The sequence below is a fragment of the Gadus macrocephalus genome, chromosome 20, assembly GCF_031168955.1.
Source record: "Gadus macrocephalus chromosome 20, ASM3116895v1".
Taxonomy (NCBI): Eukaryota; Metazoa; Chordata; class Actinopteri; order Gadiformes; family Gadidae; genus Gadus; species Gadus macrocephalus.
The window spans coordinates 17,713,393-17,734,109 of record NC_082401.1 but is presented as its reverse complement, the minus strand read 5'-3'; the positions used below and the strand labels follow the sequence as shown (position 1 = coordinate 17,734,109).

General features: G+C 47.3%; 1 protein-coding gene across 1 annotated transcript in view; it reads right to left on the bottom strand.

Moving 5' to 3' along the window:
- Positions 1-5,988: 5,988 nt before the first annotated feature.
- The window catches only part of zmym2 (zinc finger, MYM-type 2), a 28,415-nt gene continuing 13,686 nt past the window's right edge, over positions 5,989-20,717 (bottom strand). The window contains exons 7-25 of the mRNA XM_060039333.1: positions 20,421-20,633; positions 18,385-18,535; positions 17,955-18,070; positions 17,714-17,839; positions 17,256-17,406; positions 16,518-16,690; positions 15,816-15,981; positions 15,666-15,694; positions 15,169-15,304; positions 14,764-14,885; positions 14,094-14,235; positions 13,749-13,904; positions 12,621-13,144; positions 12,281-12,473; positions 11,656-11,807; positions 10,270-10,384; positions 9,368-9,610; positions 8,822-8,957; positions 5,989-8,048 (exon numbers count right to left, since the gene is read on the bottom strand). Of these exons, the coding sequence (XP_059895316.1) occupies positions 7,808-8,048; positions 8,822-8,957; positions 9,368-9,610; positions 10,270-10,384; positions 11,656-11,807; positions 12,281-12,473; positions 12,621-13,144; positions 13,749-13,904; positions 14,094-14,235; positions 14,764-14,885; positions 15,169-15,304; positions 15,666-15,694; positions 15,816-15,981; positions 16,518-16,690; positions 17,256-17,406; positions 17,714-17,839; positions 17,955-18,070; positions 18,385-18,535; positions 20,421-20,633 (3,285 nt within the window). The 3' untranslated portion in view covers positions 5,989-7,807. The remainder of the gene's footprint in view (positions 8,049-8,821; positions 8,958-9,367; positions 9,611-10,269; positions 10,385-11,655; positions 11,808-12,280; positions 12,474-12,620; positions 13,145-13,748; positions 13,905-14,093; positions 14,236-14,763; positions 14,886-15,168; positions 15,305-15,665; positions 15,695-15,815; positions 15,982-16,517; positions 16,691-17,255; positions 17,407-17,713; positions 17,840-17,954; positions 18,071-18,384; positions 18,536-20,420; positions 20,634-20,717) is intronic.

The following is a 20,717-nucleotide window of genomic DNA, read 5'->3' as shown; positions in this document are numbered from 1 at the left end:
CCTCTTTGTACTATCTCTGACCTCTGACCCCTGCACCCAGAACCCATCCCTCCTTGGCCTCCACATTCCAACAGAATGTGGAATTCAGATGTGGGAATGTGACGTCGGGCAGCCTGAGAGGAATAAGGGGGGTCGGCTGGATTCACTTCATACGAGCACCCTGATACAATAAGCTTAAGATGGAGGTGTCAGAATCACACTTCAGGGGTAAACATCCGTCATAGAGCGGCTTCACGTTGTCCCTCCAACCTGCCAACGATTAGCAACCGAAACACTTAACAAATGAAAAGCTAATTGGCTGGCCGTCAATAAAAGTAAAACATATAGCATGCAGGCCGCTACGGGATTAACATGTGAAAAATATTTTGATATGAAATCACGAAATCAAACAAACAAAAAACATGAAAACAGATTTCCAATCGGAAGGCAGTTATATATCAGCATATCTAATGACCAAAGATCTATGAACTACAGATCTACTGGCCAATGATCTTTAGTCCAGGACCAAGTCTATTGACTTTAGCTCTATGGACAACAGCTCTATTGACCATAGGTCTATGGAACCTCTTCCACTACAGACCGGGACCAGACGGCCGCTTAGCCCCCTATGGACTGAGGAAGCAGCCACTTTTACTCGCCGTTTTACTCCCTGGACACCAGAGACTCGTAGCTCAGCACACATACACAGCTAACTCCTAGCTTGTTGGACCCCCAACAACACCAGACTAAGCCCTGAAATAGTCGAACAACAAAGGGCCGTCTGTGACGCGGCTACACACAGAGACTGCTAAAGAGCGTTCCTCTGAGACGGCCTTTCCGCCGTGTCCTACACACGGCGCTATTTATAGCCCATAATCACCTCACAATTTCGCACCTAGACCCCCCCCCCCCACTCCCCACCGACCCCCGCAGCTCATTGTGTATTTCAGGACGCTGATACATTCGTCTGTCGAAGGCTTGACCGCTGCTTACCGCCAGATATTCCTCTCTTTCTGACCGCCTCGTTCGTCGGAGAAGTTTCAATTGTTGTGGAATTTCCTAGCAAGGTGTGAAGCTAACACGTGTTATAAATACGAAGTTGAAAAGAGTATGTAAACCTTCACTAAATACTTGACTGAATGTAAAATACCCTTCATTAGTAATGTAGTATATTCTATTGTTAGTTGTACATGCTTCAGTACTATATCTGGTCTATTGTGTGGACTTTCATGAGGACAAGGCTCAACTTTCTGTTACGCTAGAAACATCCATCATATGTGCTGAATATTATCAAAATCAAAGTATTGCTGTTGAAATTTGGATTTAATTTGAACATAATTGGATGACATAATGGATGTAATATAATCATTACAATTTGTAGGTCTATTTCTGAATGTGGATGTTAAGAAGTATGGAGGCATATTAGATAATTTTATTGTAATACTACACTCATATGATAGTTGGTTACCCTGCAGGTCAGTGTAGTCCTGTGGTTCAACTTTTTCCAGTTGAGAGTCATGAAGAGTGATAGAGAGAGGAACAGAGAGCGATAGGACGAGAGAAAGAGAGAGTAGGTTTATTGTATGAGCACATTGCATCAGCTCAGCAGTGACCCCTAGAGACGCGGTTGGAGGCTGCAGGCTCTCAGTCTGTTACAGTAAACCTGTGGTGTCAGCACAATGAGAGTAGAGCAGAGAATAAAATAATGAACTTTTCTCTGTAACTCATTCTTAAACAATGAAGTCAATCTCTCAATGAAGGCTAAGAAAGTGATTATTTACCATGTAATTAATCGCATATATCTAATTTAACAGTTTGATCCCATTTCTGTCCCTTTAAAAGTGATGATAAAATTTCCTACTGTATTACTGTGAGAAAATATGAGGGGTTATTCAAATAACCATAAATACCTGATGTAGCAGGGCTTGCCCTTGGCGTGACCCCCCCCCCCCCCCAATCAGTCAATGAAGGCTGTCTGAGAAAGTGATTATTTACCATGTAATTAATCACGTATCCTATTTAACTAAAGAGTTTGATCCCATTGCTGTCACTTTAAAGGTAATGATGCAATTTCATACTGTTATACTGTCCATTTAACAGTAATACAGTAGGAAATTAACAATTTAAGCGGCTATTCAATTAACCACAAATACCTGATTTAACAGGGCATGACCCCTGTCATGGACACATGTCACGTCTACGGTGATAATTGTTATTTCTTGAAATCATAAAGTTCAAGCAATGGCTACCAAGTTCAATATTTGGTTGAGGACGTTATGTAATAAAGATTGGCAGGGGTATGTTCAGGGAGGCTGGGGTGGCACATTACCCCCTCCCAATAATTTGAGTGGTCACCCCAAGTGCCACCCTAACTGAATCTGAATCTGGAAGTTGATAGGATACAGTTATGTTAAGCTAGTAGGCTAGCGATGGTTTGGTTTAGGGTAAGGAATGGGATCAGAATCAGAATAGCATTTATCACATCTCATTGTACACAAGAGTCAATTATTAGGCTTGGTTCCTCAACAGCCATACACTCAACATAGCAGCAACAATACAAGATAAAGTAATAAGATAGTCAAAATAAAAAGATGTACAAATAAGAATGCCGACTCAGGAGTCCTGATGTTTGATTAACTTTCATCTTAAGCCATCCATGTTAAGCAACAGAGAGAAGGAGAGGCAAGCTAGTGTATGCTTGTGTGCAGGAGAGTCTCAGACAAATCACTAATGGAACACTTTGTTGAACCGACTAAGTCCACATTGTCCGTTACCTTAACCCGTCATCCTGTTCCCTTGCGCTCCATGACTTGGTTCCTACTTCCCTTGATGGCGACAACACAGGGAGAGAGGAATATATAATACTCTAGTACTTAATCTTAGATACATGAAGCTAATTTGTAGCTTGCAGGTCCTTACAGTTGCAAAGGTTTATGCAGATGTTCTAGCAAGACATATTGTTCCACTTTAACGGACGGGTTCTGCAGAGAAAAGTGAACAGAACCAATCACAAACTAACAACTTCCTGGTATAGCTCAGGTCAAAGGTCATGGTTTTGCCTTTCAAGTGAGGCGACCGGGAGGACCCCCCCCCCCACCCCCTCTCTCTCTCTTTTTCTCTGATACCCTATAGCTCTTCAGATAAGGTCTGGCTTTCCTAAATTTAACCCTAATCCCCTTAACCCCCCTCCAAAAACAACCCACCATTCCAGTTAAGGTCAAGGTCAAAAACACACACACACACACACACACACACACACACACACACACACACACACACACACACACACACACACACACACATACATATCAAGCTAGCCCAACATGCATGGTGGACAGGGCCCACCTGCTGTACATACAGGAAGTGAACTACAAATGAGACAGGAAGGGAACTACACACAACAGGAAATGAACTACACATGAAAACAGCGGGAGATGACATGAGAAGTGAAACATATCCAGAATATGTAACACGAGGATGGTGAAGATATGAAAACATATGTGAGTATGTTGAACCTCTAACATAATATCAGGTGATGTGTGAACCTTCGCACACCCTCATCTCCCCTCCCTTCGTCGGTCCAGAGGGGGGAGGGGGGGGGGGGGGGGGGGGGGGGGGGGGGGGGGGGGGGGGCATGTGTCAAAGCACGCAACATGAGAAATGCGGTTGTCATCCATTCCATACTCGGCTTGCAGCTGTACACCCCTCCCCCCCTCCCTCCCTCCCCCCTCCCTCCCTCACCCCAGCCCGCTCTCTGCTCCCACTCCCCCCCCCCCTCCTGTTGTTTCATCATTAAGCGGCGACATTAGTTCATATCATGTGATGGGCGGCAGGATCCCGGGTTCGCGCGGCGTTAATCGCCCCCCCTATAGAGGGCCCCGGGGCTGGGCCGGGCACGGCGGCGCAGTGTGCTGAGACCAGCGCTTCCTTTATCCCCGCAGACACAAGCAGGGATTCACCGCTAACAAAAAGACTAGCAGGCCTGAAGCATGTTGTTACGGACCGTCAGAGAGAGAGGGAGAGGGGGGGGGGGGGGGGGGGGGAGAGAGAGAGAGAGAGAGAGAGAGAGAGGGAGACAGAGAGAGAGGAGAGAGAGAGAGAAAGAGGGACAGAGGGAGAGAGTGTGTGTGTATCAGAGTACGTGGGTGTGTGTGTGAGAGGGAGATAGAAAGAGAGAGGGTGCGTGAGGGGTTTCTGTGAGTTTGTGTGTGTGTGTGTGTGTGTCTGTTTGTGTGACAGTATGAAAGAGCAAAAAGTGTATAGGTGTGTGTGTGTGTGTGTGTGTGTGTGTGCATGCATACTTGTATAGCCATGTGAGAGTATTTGTGTGGGAAAAATGTGTGTGAGAGCATGTGTGTGTGTTTGTGTGCGAGCGTCCGTGTTGGTGTGTGTGTATATGCGTGTCTGTGTCCAGAGCTAGAGGCTGTAAATCAATGGGACAAGTTATTGGAGTCTGGCCAACACACGGAGGACAGAAAGGAAAGAGCTTGCCTCTTCAAAAAAACCACACAACCCTCCCGGACCCCTTCAACCCCCTCTCCCCCCACCCATACCTCCACTCTGTGACCCCCTTCGGACCACTGTCTCCTCTCAGCCTGGTACTGGGGCTTCCTTAAGGAGATAGTGAGCAGTCTCCTAACCCCTGTTACACACTTGGTGGTGTGTATGTGTGTTTGTATGTGTGAACATGTGTGTGCGTGTGTGTGTTTGAACGTCCTCAACAGTCAGAGATGGGTCCTTTTCAGCTGTGGTCCTGATGCTGAGGATCAGTGGGTGTGCATGTTTATCGTCTTGGTAACGGGGATGGTCACAGGGATGACCTCAGCGGCCAGGGGAGAGGGGGAAGGGGAGGGGGGTTGCCGGTGTGAATACCGTGCATGTAGCGACACCCTTTGGGCAAAGGGACACATTGTTTATGTTCCAAATAGAAGCTCTTCTTAATGGTCGACTACTTCCCAGATTGGTTTGTTAAAAACGTGATGATAAAAACCCGAGGATGGAAAACAAAGGCAATTTATAAAAAAAGACTGATATTCTGATCACTGAATCTATCCTGCATGGATAATGGTCACGGGTCAAAAGTACAGTGGAATGTTCAGCACTGCAGTTATTGATGATGCAGGCTTTTTTCAGATCATCGCTATGCCAACAGACACCGGATATGCGAGTCTATTGTACGATATGATGCAAAATAAGCTGATCAAATTGATAACACTACAATTAGATAATTATAAAACCATCATGTCACTATTTGAGAGATGAATGAAAGGAAAATTAAATATAAACAAAATGAAGTGTTTTTTCTAATGTTACTGCTTTAATCAATATTAGGGACTAACATCAAGTAACAGCCCCCTCTCGTGTATCAGCCTTGGACGGGCTGAAATTTGAGCCATATGACATCATCCCTTGGTGCCATCAGGTCGTTACTGATGTCACTGAACCTACCTGGAACCATGGTCATCTTATACATGGGGATGCTTGTTCGATCATGTCAAAGGAAACAGGATACCAGGCAGGGCAGGACAGGATTGTGCAACTCTGGTGAAAACTGACCAGCCAATAAATCAGTTGGACCAAATTAAGTTATAGTAGTTGTGTGGCGTTTGAGTAAAGGTGAGTTAGGCCATGTTTTAAAGCATTGTCATTTTTGCTTTAAAGTTTACATTATCATTGTGTTTTTAAAATACATTTTATTCCCAATTCCCCAAACCATTTCACGTGAAGTATTTGTCCCAATGGAGCCTTGAAGACTCCCAAGATGGGATTTTGGAAAGGCAAAACTAACTCGCTTGAAGACGTTTCAGGTGGAAGACTTTTTCCATCAGACAGAATGCTGCTCTGCTCGAGTTTAATAGTTTAATTCCTTTTACCAACTCATCGCACACATTTCCAATCTTAAAAGTCCCATCACGGCTCCCTACCGAAGGTATTTAAGGAGCCGACAGGGGTTTGCAACATATTGCATTCATTTGTTACGACTGAACAAACCACAAGGAGAAAACATGGTTCAGGTAAGAAATGAAGCATTTTATTTAACGTTTTGGCAGACCAGCCCACACAGCATCAGACTTAAGACACCAACACTCCTCAGTATTTACAGGTAGGCACATTCACATAGGCATCGCAGGAAGAACCCTCCAACTCTCACCCCTACTAGCAGAAAGATCGGGAGCCTGGTCAGCCATCTTGCAGCCTCCCAGATGAAGGTAGGAGGGAACCCCTCTGATAGGCTAGATCCTGAACCAAGGGCTATACCTCACACACGTGTTTTCCTGTAATGTTACAATGGGAAATTAAATACAGTATATATGTGGGCTAACTATTAGCGAGCTCTTTAATGAGTGAATTATAAATCAGATCAAACAATGGACAGACTGGTTCTGTGAGTTACCATGGTAACTGCAGAACAGAAGCGCTCTAAAAGAGGAAGTTGATGTGTTTGAAGACTGTCGCAAGCGGAACCAGAGGAAGATCAATGACAAACAAAATCCTTTATCATAAAATACATCTCCACTTCATTATTAAACAAGGCTCGACTTCTTTGAACATACCCTCAAAATAAAACAACTCTGAACAAGCAGGTGCCATACCCTTTTTTTTTTTTTTAACAGAAATATCCAGGAAAAAGGAACAAAGATTGTTTTGGAGGTTGAAGTTTACATGAGTGACACACCGGTTGATAAAGGAGAGAAACTAAAATCAAAATCAGTTCTCTAGACAGTCCCGCAGCATGCTGCGTTGCCGGGGCAACACTTCTCATCTAATACAGCATCCTAATGGGAGCAAAGCACTCTGGGAGAGTTGGGAGGGGGTGGTGAGACATGACACCAACACACTGCGCTCTCAACGGGGCACAAATGTGCGCTCTGTACACGCAAAATAATAACTACACAAAATGAAAAAACACACACTTAGGCATGTTTTTAGGCTTTTTGGGAGGATAGTCTTCAAGCTTCGTTTGGGTTCATTTAACGCCGCACCGTCGTTGAGGAATTGTGGAATATATATTTACACACACACACACGCTTCACAGCAGCCTTAGTAAGAACTTAATGCTACATGGTCCTAATCTTTCTAAACAACACACAGCAGAGCGGCTAGCTCTGCCAGCCAAACAGGGGAGACTTATGACAGGAAGTCCTTAATATCTGGCTAGGGCGACCGGGAGTCATGGGGTGCAGCTGACCTGAGATCCGGGTTAATGGTTAAAGGGGTTGAATAAGTGACGTTGTGGTGGTGGTGGTGGTAGTGATAAGCAGGAGGGGATATTGCTGACCGGTTGTCATTTCTGTTAGCGTTGGGCGCAGACGACAGGTTTTACGCCTCATTTAGGCCGATGTCAAACACTGAAACCCCCGTTTACAATGCAGATGTACTACGGACACACGTGTGCACGCCGTTAGTGGGTGCGCTGCTAGGCGTTGAAGGTATAGGAACAGGCCAGGGGAGAGGAAAGGGAGGTAGGCGTCTTCTCTCGCTGCCTCCACCAGAGCAGCCGTCTTGGGAGAGAGTGCACCTGTTGAAGGAAGGTTGAGCTCTGGGCGCCCTACAGACACAAGGCTGTGGGTGTCGCTTTCAGTCCTAGAAAAACAGGGGACCCAGAAAGGATCTCAGTGCGGCGCCTCGTCTCCCATCACACTTCCCGCCATTTTACTATTCTGAGAAGAGGAACGCAAGATGTGGCTTGGGGTGGGTTCCCCCCAGAAAGGAAGATGACAGCGAGTACCACACAACCTCTTCCTCTTAGACAGTCCTCATGTTCCTCAACAGGACGATGGTTTGGAGAGGGAGGGGCTTGGCGCAGAGTGTCCCCTGGGTGAAGAGGTCAGACTGTAGGGTCCGGGGCTGTCATTTCCTCCTCCTCCTCCTCCTCCTCCTCTTCCGCCAGTAGGGGGTGCCGTTGTTTGTCTGAGTAGACCTCCCGCACTACGAGGACACGGGTAAGTAGGGACACCAAAGCGCTCTGTTCCAGGGGCTCCGAGCTGAACCACAGGGGGTCTTCGGTGCCAGCGCCCGGAACTGGCCTTACGTAGAACCCGCTCGAGCTGTCCCGTAACGACGACGGACTGGGGGGGGGGGGGGGGGGGAGAAGAGGGCGAGCGAGATGGGAGGAGAAAGACAATTTAGGTACAGTTAGTAATAGTGGTGCAACGGTTCACGGGTTACCCGTGATCCGTACGGATCAACCCTCACGGTTCGGGACTTAAGTGATCCGTGGATCGGCTGATAAAAAAAAATGTTGTGCGTTCACGTGATCAGCGCATGTTTAGAGGACAATTCCGGTATTAACATCATCAAGTATCGTAGCAAAATACAGTTTATGTTGCGTTTTATTTGGCGTTCCGTAAATCCCATTGAAACGGAAATCGGAACCGGACATGTTTACGTTTGGTTGTAGTCTTTTCGCTCGGTTCTCCGTATCAACAGTGGGGCTAGAACCGAGCGAAAAGACTACAACCAGTCCCTACAACCAGTTGTGATCCGTTGCACCCCTAGTTAGTAACCATCAACTGAGAACATCTCTTTTGTGAATATGACAATAAACACTTTGAATCTTGAATCTGTCCTGTAAAAGTAGCATACGTTGAGTTTGAGGATGTGAATAGCAGTTTGTCGTCAACACAGTATGGTGACCGTTCTCATCTAGAATAAACCCAGCTACAGAGATATGGGGTGACCCTACGGCACATTTCTGATCTGTTGGCACTAATGAGTGTTTCAGTTTAAATCTCAATAAAAACAAGGCATAACCCCATCCCTTCAGATTCCGACTCAACAAAGGACGGCTGGGACCTAGAATGTTGAGGCCCTAATCGTGACTGTCGAGCGCCTCACCCACCATTTGGTTCTGTAGAGTTCATAGAGGCGTCGCTCGCGTTCGAGGTGAGACGGACTCCGAGGGGCGGAGCTTCCTGACGCCTCATCGAGGTCGTCGGCGTCTTCATCCTCTGCCTGGCGCTTCCTCTTCCTGCAGCCTGAAGTCAGAATTACAATGAGGTCATTAGCCACCCTCAAAAACCTGACTCGTTTTGTTAAGTCATTACATTAAGATTTCGCTTTCATCCCAAGCGACTTACAAGTTTGTCTAAACATAGTATGTTTAGACAAGTCATCTGTTCAAGGGCCAACCACCGTCATATTGAAAGGTTGCTACATTAATATATCATCAATGTCCTCATATATCAGTAAAGTCCAATCACATGATATCAGAATGTGAACAGCAATATGGAGTATAATCATAGGACTTCAGCACAGATGCGTGATGTATACACAGACATCTCCATAAACCCTAACACACTGAACATCGAGTCCTTATGGCCAAACACAGTAAACATCAAGTCCTTTGGCTGTGCGTGTTAAGGGTAGCACCTCCAGCTAAACTGACCGGGTAGTTCCTGAGAGAGGGCGGGCACGCGGATGCAGACGGCGGTCTCCTTGGTAAGAGGAAGCTGGTCGTCGGGGCCGTAGACATCGGTGAATGCGAGACGGAGGTGCTGGTCCACGGAGCGGAAGCCCAGGTGTTTGGTGTTCAGGAAGACCAGGGAGAGGAGCAGGGAGGTCGGGCTGTGCTCCCCCAGCTGCCGGCTCCGCCACAGAGAGTCCTCCTCCACACGACCCCACGCGGAGCCTACAGGACACACGGGAGGTCAGATCCTCTGGACCCAGACTGGCAACGCTCCTCTATCCTGGAGAGAGCGGCCCTTACGAGCTTGCCTTACGAGGCCCTTACTCTTATGCAGCAGATATCCAGAACTGACAACTTCCAGAACAGCTGGGGTCTGCCCCAACACTTACCCCTTTAAACAGGGTTCATAACGTTTGTTAAACTATCGCCAGGTAAAGCTGCTTTAAATTCCATTGTGGGTTAATTTTTATAAAATGTGATTCCTGCTTCTAAAGCCCTAACTGAGCTTGCCTTACTAGTCCTGAAATGAGATATGACTGTGCCAGGGTACACATAAACAGTCGATACATCCATTATCAATGTCCTCATATTCCAGGTAAGTCCAATCACATGATATCAGAATGTGAACAGCAATATGGAGTATAATCATCGGACCTCAGAACAGATGAGCAGAGAATAGTACAAAGTGAATGTCAGTTCAGTAGTATCTGTACCAATAAGTCCTCCAGTAATCTGCTCTAAAGGGCTGTTTATTTTATGCTAAATGGCATATCAGTTTTAAATTCTCCACATGTAGTAAATGTACAGCTTGCAGAAGTGGGTGTTATCAAGTCTGAGTGTCATATGGTCTGGACTGGAGTCAGTTCAATGCGTTGTCTCACCATCAGGAAGGAGACTGGGCTGCCAGCCCGTCAAGATCCGGTCCAACTCCTCTCCAAACCGCCGGTAGCATGGGTCTCCAAACAGGTCGTCATTTCGTCCTTTAGCATTCAGATGCTACACATATAAAAACAATTCCACAATGATGAATAGTTGAACAAAAAACGTTGAACACAGATTTGGTACTGTTGATCAACCCACTCCATTGGACAATTTCTCATATTTAAATCGCTCATCAGTTATTCAGGATGTGAACAGCAATATATTATAATCACAGGATTGTCACAGGTGAAATGCACCGTATGGAGTGGATCAATAAAAAGGTTTAACACTTTAGTCGTTCGGTTCATTCAGTACACGTGCTCGTTAGAAAATTTGCATTGCAAAAAACAAGTTAAGAACCGTCTACAATAGAATACTGCTACGCAAATCGTATTTCACTGAAGTTACAGTAAATTGGTTTGATTTGCATAAAAACCAAATTAGAGAAGAAAGCGGCATTATATCCTGGCGGCGATCGCAAGAGTGATCCCTGCTCGCGGTACACTACTCTCCAACATTTGAATAAAGCTCCAAATCAAAAACATCCCGATTAACTATAAATTGATGTCAATTGTGCCAACGTCATTATTAAGTAAAATAAGTATATTAAAGTGTTTAATAGACTTTTACCAGAGGCGATGGTCCTGAAGGTTATAGGTGTAGTGTGTCCAGACTGACGACACGAGGAAGAGAGCGGGTCGAGCAGTGGGCGACAAATATATACGTCCGCCGGAACTACTGATGGTACTTTCAGTTCCCCCTACTTTCGATGTCAATCGCCGTATTTCAAAGAGTAGCCTACAATTCTGGATTGTTCTTTCTTTGTATAGAAAGAAATAATCCTTTGATACAATTATTAATGAATCTCTCTCTCTCTCTCTCTCTCTCTCTCTCTCTCTCTCTCTCTAGTTCCTAGTTAATTTATTAATTTGAGCTAAGGCAGTATTAAATCCTTTGATAAAAATCTTTGATGAATATTTAACTTATTTTTTTGCTATTTTACAAGTCTATATTTTGTATACATTAACAATCTTACATTCATTTTAGCTCCTAGATAATTTATGAGCTAGGCAGGATTTTATCTTTTTATCCATAGTAGCAATAATACATAATCTTTTTAATTCTTTGATGAATATTGCATATAATTTTTATCACAAACCCAACTCTTTATATAGTTTATAAAGAAGCATACTCGGAGCCAAACATTCTTTCTAAAGCATTTCTAAAGTTTGATAAAGTTCAAACAACAAGAGATAGCCGAGTCCCAAACGGCGAGGCTTTGGCAGCAGTTCAGCCGTTTGTAAAACAGCCAGTCATTTCTTCTGGGCTTCCGATTGGTTACTGACCTTCTGGATGGCAAGGCAAAGGTAGAGGATGCTGTCTGGGGAGTAGCGCCCCCCGCAGGGCCGGCTGACCTCCTGCACGAAGCGGCTCAGGGAGACGCACAGCTCCTCTGGACTCAGGGACAGCAGGTCTGCTCTGGACCGGGTCCCGTCTGCTGAATTCACATTACCTTATCCATCAGGGTACCTTATCAATACTCTCATTGGTTCCATCACAATTTCTCTGCTCTTAATCGTAAAAATAATTAACAGAATCCAAAAAGATTCAGGAGGAAAAGCATTTTGAGTCTGCCTTGTGTGTGAAAAGGGCTATATAAATAAAGTTGCCTTGCCTTGGTAAGTAAAAATACAAAAAATGCAATAACAATGAGGAATAAATAAGTGTACTGTATAAATATAGCATATAAATATGTTTATTCCTTCCTATTTTTACTTAAATTACTCATATTACTTACATCCTAATATATTCTCCATTTTCATTATAGAGGACCAAAACCTCCTTGGAACCACAATAACATTGTTAACAGTGTCTATAACATTGGTAGGCCTGTGTGGACGCTGATGTAGGCGTTGACAGAACAGAGTTTCTATGTCGACACTGTCATGTTTGGGGGCGGAGCCTGCTCACCTGGTGTGGCGCTGTCCGGCTCTTTGGAGTCGTGTGATTGGTCAGCGGGGGACAGCGCCCAGCGTCTCCAGGCGTTGAGGCCGTAGCGTGCCCGCAGCGGGACGCGCCGCTGCCTCCCACGCCGACCACGAGTCTGCACGGAGGACGGCGACGCAGGGACAGATCCCGCCTCTACCGCACGCCGCTTGTGACCCTGTGAAGCAACACACACACACACACACACACACACAAATGGAAGATAAAGTGACTGAAACTACCGGCTAGTTAGGTTTCTGTCTGCCTGTCTGTCCGTCTGTGGTTTATGACTCCCACGGAGGAGCAGAATGTGGGGTCCTGGTACCTGTCTCTTGGCCTGAGGGACGGGAGGTGCTTCCTCCATCTTTTTCTCCACCACCTCTTTCAGCTCCTCCTTCTCTTTCGGCTCCTCCTTCTCTTTCGGCTCCTCCTCCTCTTTCGGCTCCTCCTCCTCTTTCGGCTCCTCCTCCTCTTTCAGCTCCTCCTTCTCTTTCGGCTCCTCCTTCTCTTTCGACTCCTCCTCCTCTTTCAGCTCCTCCTCTTCCTTCTCTTTCAGCTCCTCCTCTTTCTCCCCCTCCTTATCCTGAGTCTCCTTCTCCTCCTCCATCTCCTCGTCTTCATTCTTCTCTTTCTCCTCCCCCTTATCTTCCTTCTTCTCCTCCACCTCCTCTTGAATTACATTTGTTTCCTTCTCTTCCTGCACCTCCGCCTCCTTCCCTTTCTCATCCTCCTTCTCCTCCTTCTCTTCGTCCTCCTTCTCCTTCTCCTCCTTGTGCAGGGCAGGGGGAGGCGTGGAGTCCATGTCCTCCTCTAGGTCCTCCTGGGTGGCCTTGTGGTCGGAGTCTGGACCTGGGGCGAGAAAACCAAGTCAACTACAGTCCTGCTTAGACCTTCATCATGATCCTCAACACCATCCACCTCCTCCTCCTCCTCTTTTGACCATCATTATAATCATCATCATCATCATCTTTGATGACTTGAAATAATCTATTCTTAGTTACATTTCATTCATAAATTCAACAAAGAAAACTGTAATATCCAAATGATTGGCAACATGTAAATCTAATCCACCCGGCATCCTGAACAGCTGAGCCGTTTCAGTGAGCCACACAGAGGTGTGTCATGGTGAATGGACTGCATTTATATCGTGCTTTTTTGTAACCAGTGTACAGTATTGCCTTACATTCACACATTCAAAACACAGACGGCAGCGTCAGCCATGCAAGGCATCAGCCAGCTCGTTGGGAGCAGTTAGGGTTAGGTGCCTTGCTCAGGGGATCGAACTAGCAACCGTGCGGTTACCAGGCAACCCGCTCTACCTCCTGAGCGACTGCAGTCCTGTCTTCACTAGGGACATAGGTTCAAACCAGAGGTCACCCTGGCTTCATCACCCGGATGAACCGCCCAATCACACGCCAGAGTGTGTGTGTGATGAGGGGGTAGGGTGAGCTACCTTGTGGGAAGTCTTTCTCCAGGTCCATCTCAAGGTTGTACTTCTCTTCATCCCCCTCTTCCTCACTCACACTGCCTGAGCAAGAGGAGGACGATGAGTAGGAGGACTCTCCGGCTCCACGCTCCTTCATCAGCTTTAGAGGTTTTACTTCTGAAACTAAAACACACACACACACACACACACACACACACACACACACACACACACACACACACACACACACACACACGTTAGAGTCACTTACTTTACTTATCTTTAATTACATATGTACATTTATTTGACATACAGGAATATTTGATCTAGTATTTAACTGAAAATAGGAAGGAGTTAGGGGTCTTCTGGTACCTGGTATGTGGTTGTCTTGGGAGGGTTCTGGTCTAAGGGTCTCCAGAGGTTCATGGAGGACTTTGGTCTTCAGGTCTGTGATGTTCTGGACCAGTTGGTCCACCCCTTGCTGGGAGCTGGGTAGGAACACCGGCACTGGAACCTGTGGGAAGAGGAGATGAGGATTAGTATTAATGAAGAGTGGATAGTATTCTACTGAGATTACCATTTCTTGCCTTTATTAAACCGAGTTTCTTTTTGCATTTTTACAGTCTCATTCAATGGATATAGTATCGCTGCTTATACAAGCGTACGATTAAAGCTCAAACGGTCTGGCAATTATGCCGTAAGGACTTTGAAATCAAGACAAATGTGTGTGGGTTGTTTTCAGCAGTTCCCCTGATAGTGAGCCATCCTGGCGGCTCCGTCTAATGGTGTGCCTGCATGGAGGTAGAGCCAGGTAGTGAAAGAGGCTTTGTGGGCGGGGCCGAAGGATGCAATGAAGAACCATAGGATCTGCCTTTCCAAATGAAAACAGTTCTGAGCTGAAAGCCCTCCCAACGTACCTATTTTCCATTTCATATACTGTAGTCGGCTATAAACCGTTTTTTATTAACCTACACGTCAGTACCTAGAATTATTCGGAGTGTTTCAGGCGCTGTGTAATCCATGCAGGTTTTAAACGTCTTACGGGGAAGGGCAGGGAGAAGGGCATGGGCGTCAGCTGGGCGTACATGCACATGGGCACCGGGATGTACACGGGGATGGGGATGGGCACAGGGATGAACTCCCGCTTCACGCCGTCATCCGCATCTGGACACACACACGAAACACGACGTCATCATCACATCGCTGCATGAGGACGACATCATCAGTGGGTGCGCTCGGTTAAACACTGCCAGACCATCCTTCCCGTCAGTATGTAAACATGACATCCTTACGTCTGTGTGTAAACAATGACATGACGTCACGGACACATGACGTCATCGTAACACCACAGCCGAATGCACGGTGCATACTCCATCATTAGACCACTACATAAACTGACAGCAGAATATAAAAGGTTCCAGCTGTGCAGGTCAGGGTGTCTGGTTACCTGTCTGCAGTGGTTTGCTCTGCATGTGGGGTTTGCAGTAGGTGGCCTTGGTCAGGGTGAGAGGTTTACACAGGACAGCCTTGTTCTTTACGTCACGCAGCAAGCCCGGATGCACCATCGAGCCCTGGCTCAGCATCTACACGCAGCACCGCACAGAGGCACACGGTCAACAATTGGACGCACAACACCAAGGTCAACAGTCAACAACTAGACACACAACAGAGAGTTCAGCAGTAGACACACTAGACAGTCAATAGATGGTTAAACAGTCAGCTAGCAAGTCAACAGTCAACGGCTAGCAACTAGCAACACAACACAGTCAACCGTTACAGTCAACAACTAGAAACAGAACAGAAGGTTGAAAAAAACATTTATTTGTCAATTTAGCAACCAGTTCACCAGTCAAGCCAGTAATTTGTTATACATCAGTCATTCAGTAGTCAGTTCCACAAGTCATCAAGCTACATTTCTAACCATGCAGTTTAGTTTATACATACCCCAAGTTTAGCCCCCTGCACCTCGACGCCTGTGTAGCAATAGAACACACGTCATGGTTAATAAAACATGTCAAACAAACACACACACCATCCAATACACACACACAACCACACAACCACACACATACACACACACACAACCACACGCACCGAGGCTGATGTTCTCCGGTCCCTTCTGCGTGACCATGACGGGTTGGTTCTGCTGCAGGTAGAAGCGCAGGAGACACTTCTGGTCACAGAACTGCTTCATCTCAGACCTCCAGTGGACAGACTCCGTGAGGTTGCCCTGCACCCGGCAGCAGTCGCACCGCGCCGCCTAGGGGGCACACGGGGAACCGCAGACACACACCAGTCATGTTTATGGTACATACAGTACATATAGTACATACAGTACATATAGAGCAGTGGTCCCTGGTGAGAAGCGCTTAAGTGCCAGGCGTTCCTCAACATTGCAAACAAGTGAATAACAATGTAAACAGATTGATAGAAATTAAGACATTTTTATATCAACAGTTGTTTAACAGGTCTAACATTTTGTATATACTTCTGGCGAAATGTAATCCTCAAGTTTAAGTATCCCTTAGCATAAAAATATGAACCAGGTAGTAACCATAACTACGACCCAATTGTACCGCCATATGAATCCCAGTGGATGCATGTGCATTGGGCCGCACTGAGTGAACAGCAGCAGTTCCCAGAGGCAGTCTGTTCTTATACAGCACCTTCATGAAACAATCAAACCATCTCAAACGTATTGATTTTCCATCAACAGCACACGAGTCAGCCTCTCCCCCTGAGCGTGGCGTGGTCGTGGTAAAGCGGTGTGTGTGACTGCATAGCAGCGATGCAGACCTTGTGGTACCAGTCGTGGAACTTCTTGGCGCAGGATTCGCTGCAGAAGTCGCGCGTCATGCCGCCCAGCTGCCGCGTCACACTGCGCTTGCACAGCTGGCTGCAGTGGTTGCAGCTGACGCACTTCAGGCCCAGCCGCCGGATGAAGTCCTGCTTGAAGAGCAGCTTGCAGCCTGCGGGACAGACCACAGCGCCAGTCAGTCGCCAGCCCCGAACCAGACCGCCATCCATGCGTGCTGTCGCTCAACAGCTCAAATGGGGAACTGTTCGCCCACGAGGACCGAATGGACCTTGTGGCCGACCGAATGGACCTTGTGGCCGACCGAATGGACCTTGTGGCCGACCGAATGGACCTTGTGGCCGACCGAACACCAAATGCGGGGACCTCAGACCTATACCGAGAACCCCCCCCCCCCCCTCCTAACAAGAGGCTCTTCCTGCTTCAGCCACATTAAGTCATGATGTTTTCAGCGGCTCACTCAACAGGATCAAGTAGTGCTGGTTTTGTTTAGGTTCCAATAGGAGGAGATTTGAGTCATCATCATTTAGGTTACAGTAGGAGGAGATTTGAGTCCTCATGATTATTTTTAGTTTACAGTAGGAGGAGATTTGAGTCCTCATGGTTATTTTTAGTTTACAGTAGGAGGAGATTTGACTCCTCATGGTTATTTTTAGGTAGAAGGAGGAGCTTAATTGAGGCAGACAGACAAACGGACGGACGGACGGACAGACGGGTACCTTCGCTGCAGAAGGGTCTTTTGACCCCGGAGATGTTGAGGGTGTCGTGGAGGGTCTTCTCCTCCTGACAGTTCTCACAGAAGGTGACGATGCAGTGGAGCTTCTTGTAGTCCTCACAGCAGCTCCGGCTGCAGAACTGGTGCACCTTGTCCTGAGAGACGGACACACACACACAAGACACATTTTGATATTTTTAGGTGTTGTCGGCAGCTGAGCCATTTTAGCCAATCCCATTCAAGTATGTATCTCTTCCGAGGACTGTTCTCGGTGCATTATCTGACACAAAACCGTCGGCCGACGACCGGTCGTCTGACCCGTCAACCAAAAGACCACTTCCTGTCAGGAGCTGCCTGTTTCCCACGTGCTTCGACCACACAGCAATAGTGAGTCAGTCGCATAGTCGGTAATGAGACCGTAGAGGTTCATGTGGACGGTGTGTCAGCGTGCAGGTCACTCACCTCCCACTCCAGGATCTCAGGCTTCAGGCTGAAGGCTCCTCTGCAGTAGTTACACTTCAGCTGGATGCTGTTGGTCGCCGTGCCGACCGGCGGCTGCCCGTTGGTAACCGTCTCAACGGCAGCATTCTGAAGAGGGAGAGTTGACCCAATAAGATCTCTAAGCCAATGCCTCAACCAAACAACATCTAACCTAATGCCTCAACTTTAGTCCTCCGACCCAGAACCTAGACCCAGGGCTAACCTGGAACTTGGTGACACACTGGGAGCTACAGAAGCTGAGCACGTCGCCCTCTGGCAGCATGGCCTGGAACTGCGGCAAGGAAATCCTCTTGCAGAAGTGACACGTGGGCTCTGCGTCTGCACAGGAAACACACACACACACACACACACACACACACACACACACACACACACACACACACACACACACACACACACACACACACACACACACACACACACACACACACACGTTAATTAATTAATTAACCAACAGGTAGACAATTGGAGGGGGAGTGAGGCAGTGAGAGACAAGAGAGAGACAGTCAGGGAGAAAGACAGATGGATAGGGAGACAGACAGACAGACAGACAGAAAAAGGCAAATAGACTGACAGGCAGACAGGCAGAGAGGCAGACGGAGAGACAGACAGACACTGCTGGGGCCACTCACTGAGGACCAGGGGCGTGGCGACCTTGGGTTTGCTCATACAGGAAGCCGAACAGAACGACCCCATGACCCCTGAGGACCCCACGCCATGCAGGACCTCCCCCGTCTTGATCAGAGTCTTACAGCTGGAGCAGCTGGACAGCTTACTGTTCACCTGGGGAAACACCACCAAAGAAGACAAACAGCTCATTCAATTGGCTGTGGGTAAGATTAAAGAGCCGTCATTTCAATGCCATGTTTTAGGAATGCCAAAGCGGTCGGTCAGCCTGTAGTGAGTGAAATCGGTGATCCCCACTCACTAAGCAGGGCCCTACAATACACACCCGCCTGCAACAGTAACACAATTGTGCGTCTGCGCTCACTGGAAACCGTTATGCAAACATGCCAATTTCTATTCAATTTTCAGGTACATCGGAGCCTTTACAGAGTCTGCAGTGACATTCACCCTGTTTGTATTAAAAGTGAGAGGTTTTGCTGGAAGCGTACGAAGGACATCCGCCCTTCCAGCCAGGGAAGGACATTAAAAGGGCAGCAGCGAACGCAGCGTTTCATTATGCAGAGACCATTCTAACGAGAGGGTAGGGGTCAAACTAGTGGGCAAGGTTAACGCGAGGCACCGCTGACGCATTGCCATGGGAACATATTGATGAGGTCATTAGTGTCTTCAGCGACAGAAAACACTGACCCTAAACAAAGGGGGAAAAAAAGACACAGACCCACAAACCAAAAGGCACAAAATGTTATCTCAAGCTAAAACCAGAATTTGACAATCTGCACAAACTATCATGCAAATCACCTGGAAGTAAATATAAGCAGCTGGAAGACATATGGTGAGGGTTTGACAGGGTTGAACATAAAGCTATAAACGATGACCTGCCATAAAACACAGCGAGGCAGGCCACCTTGACCTTGTCATAGCGTGTGTGCGTGAGGCCCTGTGCATGCGTGTCCCTGTATGTGTGCGCGCTCTGTGTCCGTCTAAGTGGCGTGTCCATGGATGTGCGTGGGTCGGTATATCATTATGGTCACCTTCATATTGGTGTTATCTGTGTGTGTGTGTGTGTGTGTGTGTGGTTAAAGTCCCCTTCATATTGGTGTTGTCCCTGTGTGTGTGTGTGTGTGTGTGTGTGTGTGTGTGTGTGTGTGTGTGTGTGTGTGTGTGTGTGTGTGTGTGTGTGTGGTTAAAGTCCCCTTCATATTGGTGTTGTCCCTGTGTGTGTGTGGGTTTGTGTGTACACATCATTATGGTCCACTTCATATTGGTGTGTGTGTGTGTGTGTTACACCATGCTCTGCCAAAAGCATCCAAGAGGCAGGGGCCGTTGGTACAGCATCTCCAGGACAGAATTCTGAAGTTGCTGAGCAACAAGTACAATTCCGGGCTTCGAGCCCTGGGTGCCCATCGCCTAGCAACGGCCTAGCTCCAGCCCAGCAACAGACAAGCTCAGGCCTAGCGACAGCCTAGCTACTGCATAGCTTCTGCGACTCTAGTATCCGGGGTTCTCCGAGGGTAACCGGGGTGTTTTCATAGGTGTGCACGAGGGGCGGGTATTACTTGAAATGCTTCCAAAATAACTACACGGTTTTGCTTCAGATACCAAATAAACGCTTATTGCAGTATCTTACTCTAAATGTGAACACAATATATATATTTTTAAAATATTGAGACTGAGATTTCTATTTCATTCCATCATCTGGAATTCATTATGCATGGGTAAACTTCGTCCATTCAGATCAGTCCAGTTTCCCGTCACTTCTAATAACAAGTAAAGCCAAAGCAATAGCTAGCGGTGCAGTGAGAGAGAAACTCCAATCACCGACGTTTTAAAGACAGTCGGGCCTCCTCCCGATTGGAACTCCTCCTGCTGTAGTGGAGTGGTGTGTGAAGTGGTGTGTGTGTGTGTGTAGTGGTGTGTGTGTGTGTGTGTGTGTGTGTGTGTGTGTGTGTGTGTGTGTGTGTGTGTGTGTGTGTGTGTGTGTGTGTGTGTGTGTGTGTGTGTGTGTGTGTGTGTGTGTGTGTGTGTGTGCTTGCGCGCTTACCTGTTTGAACTCCTTGATGCAGTTGAGGCAGCAGAAGCGTTTCTGCTGGCCGTCGACCAGCACTGCGTGGTTGGCCGTGGCGCGGTTGGGCAGGTAGTCTCCGCACTGTTCGCAGCAGTTCATGATGAGGCCGTTGGCCATGCGGTACACGTTGAAGCAGGCGTCGCTGCAGATCTTGTGGGTCACCGTCTTGAAGCTCACCTCGTGCCGGATCTGGGAACACCAAACACGCCTGGTGTTAACGTCACCGTCGGGCTAGGTCAGGTGGGGGGAGTTCATGAGTCAGTCTGAGTCATC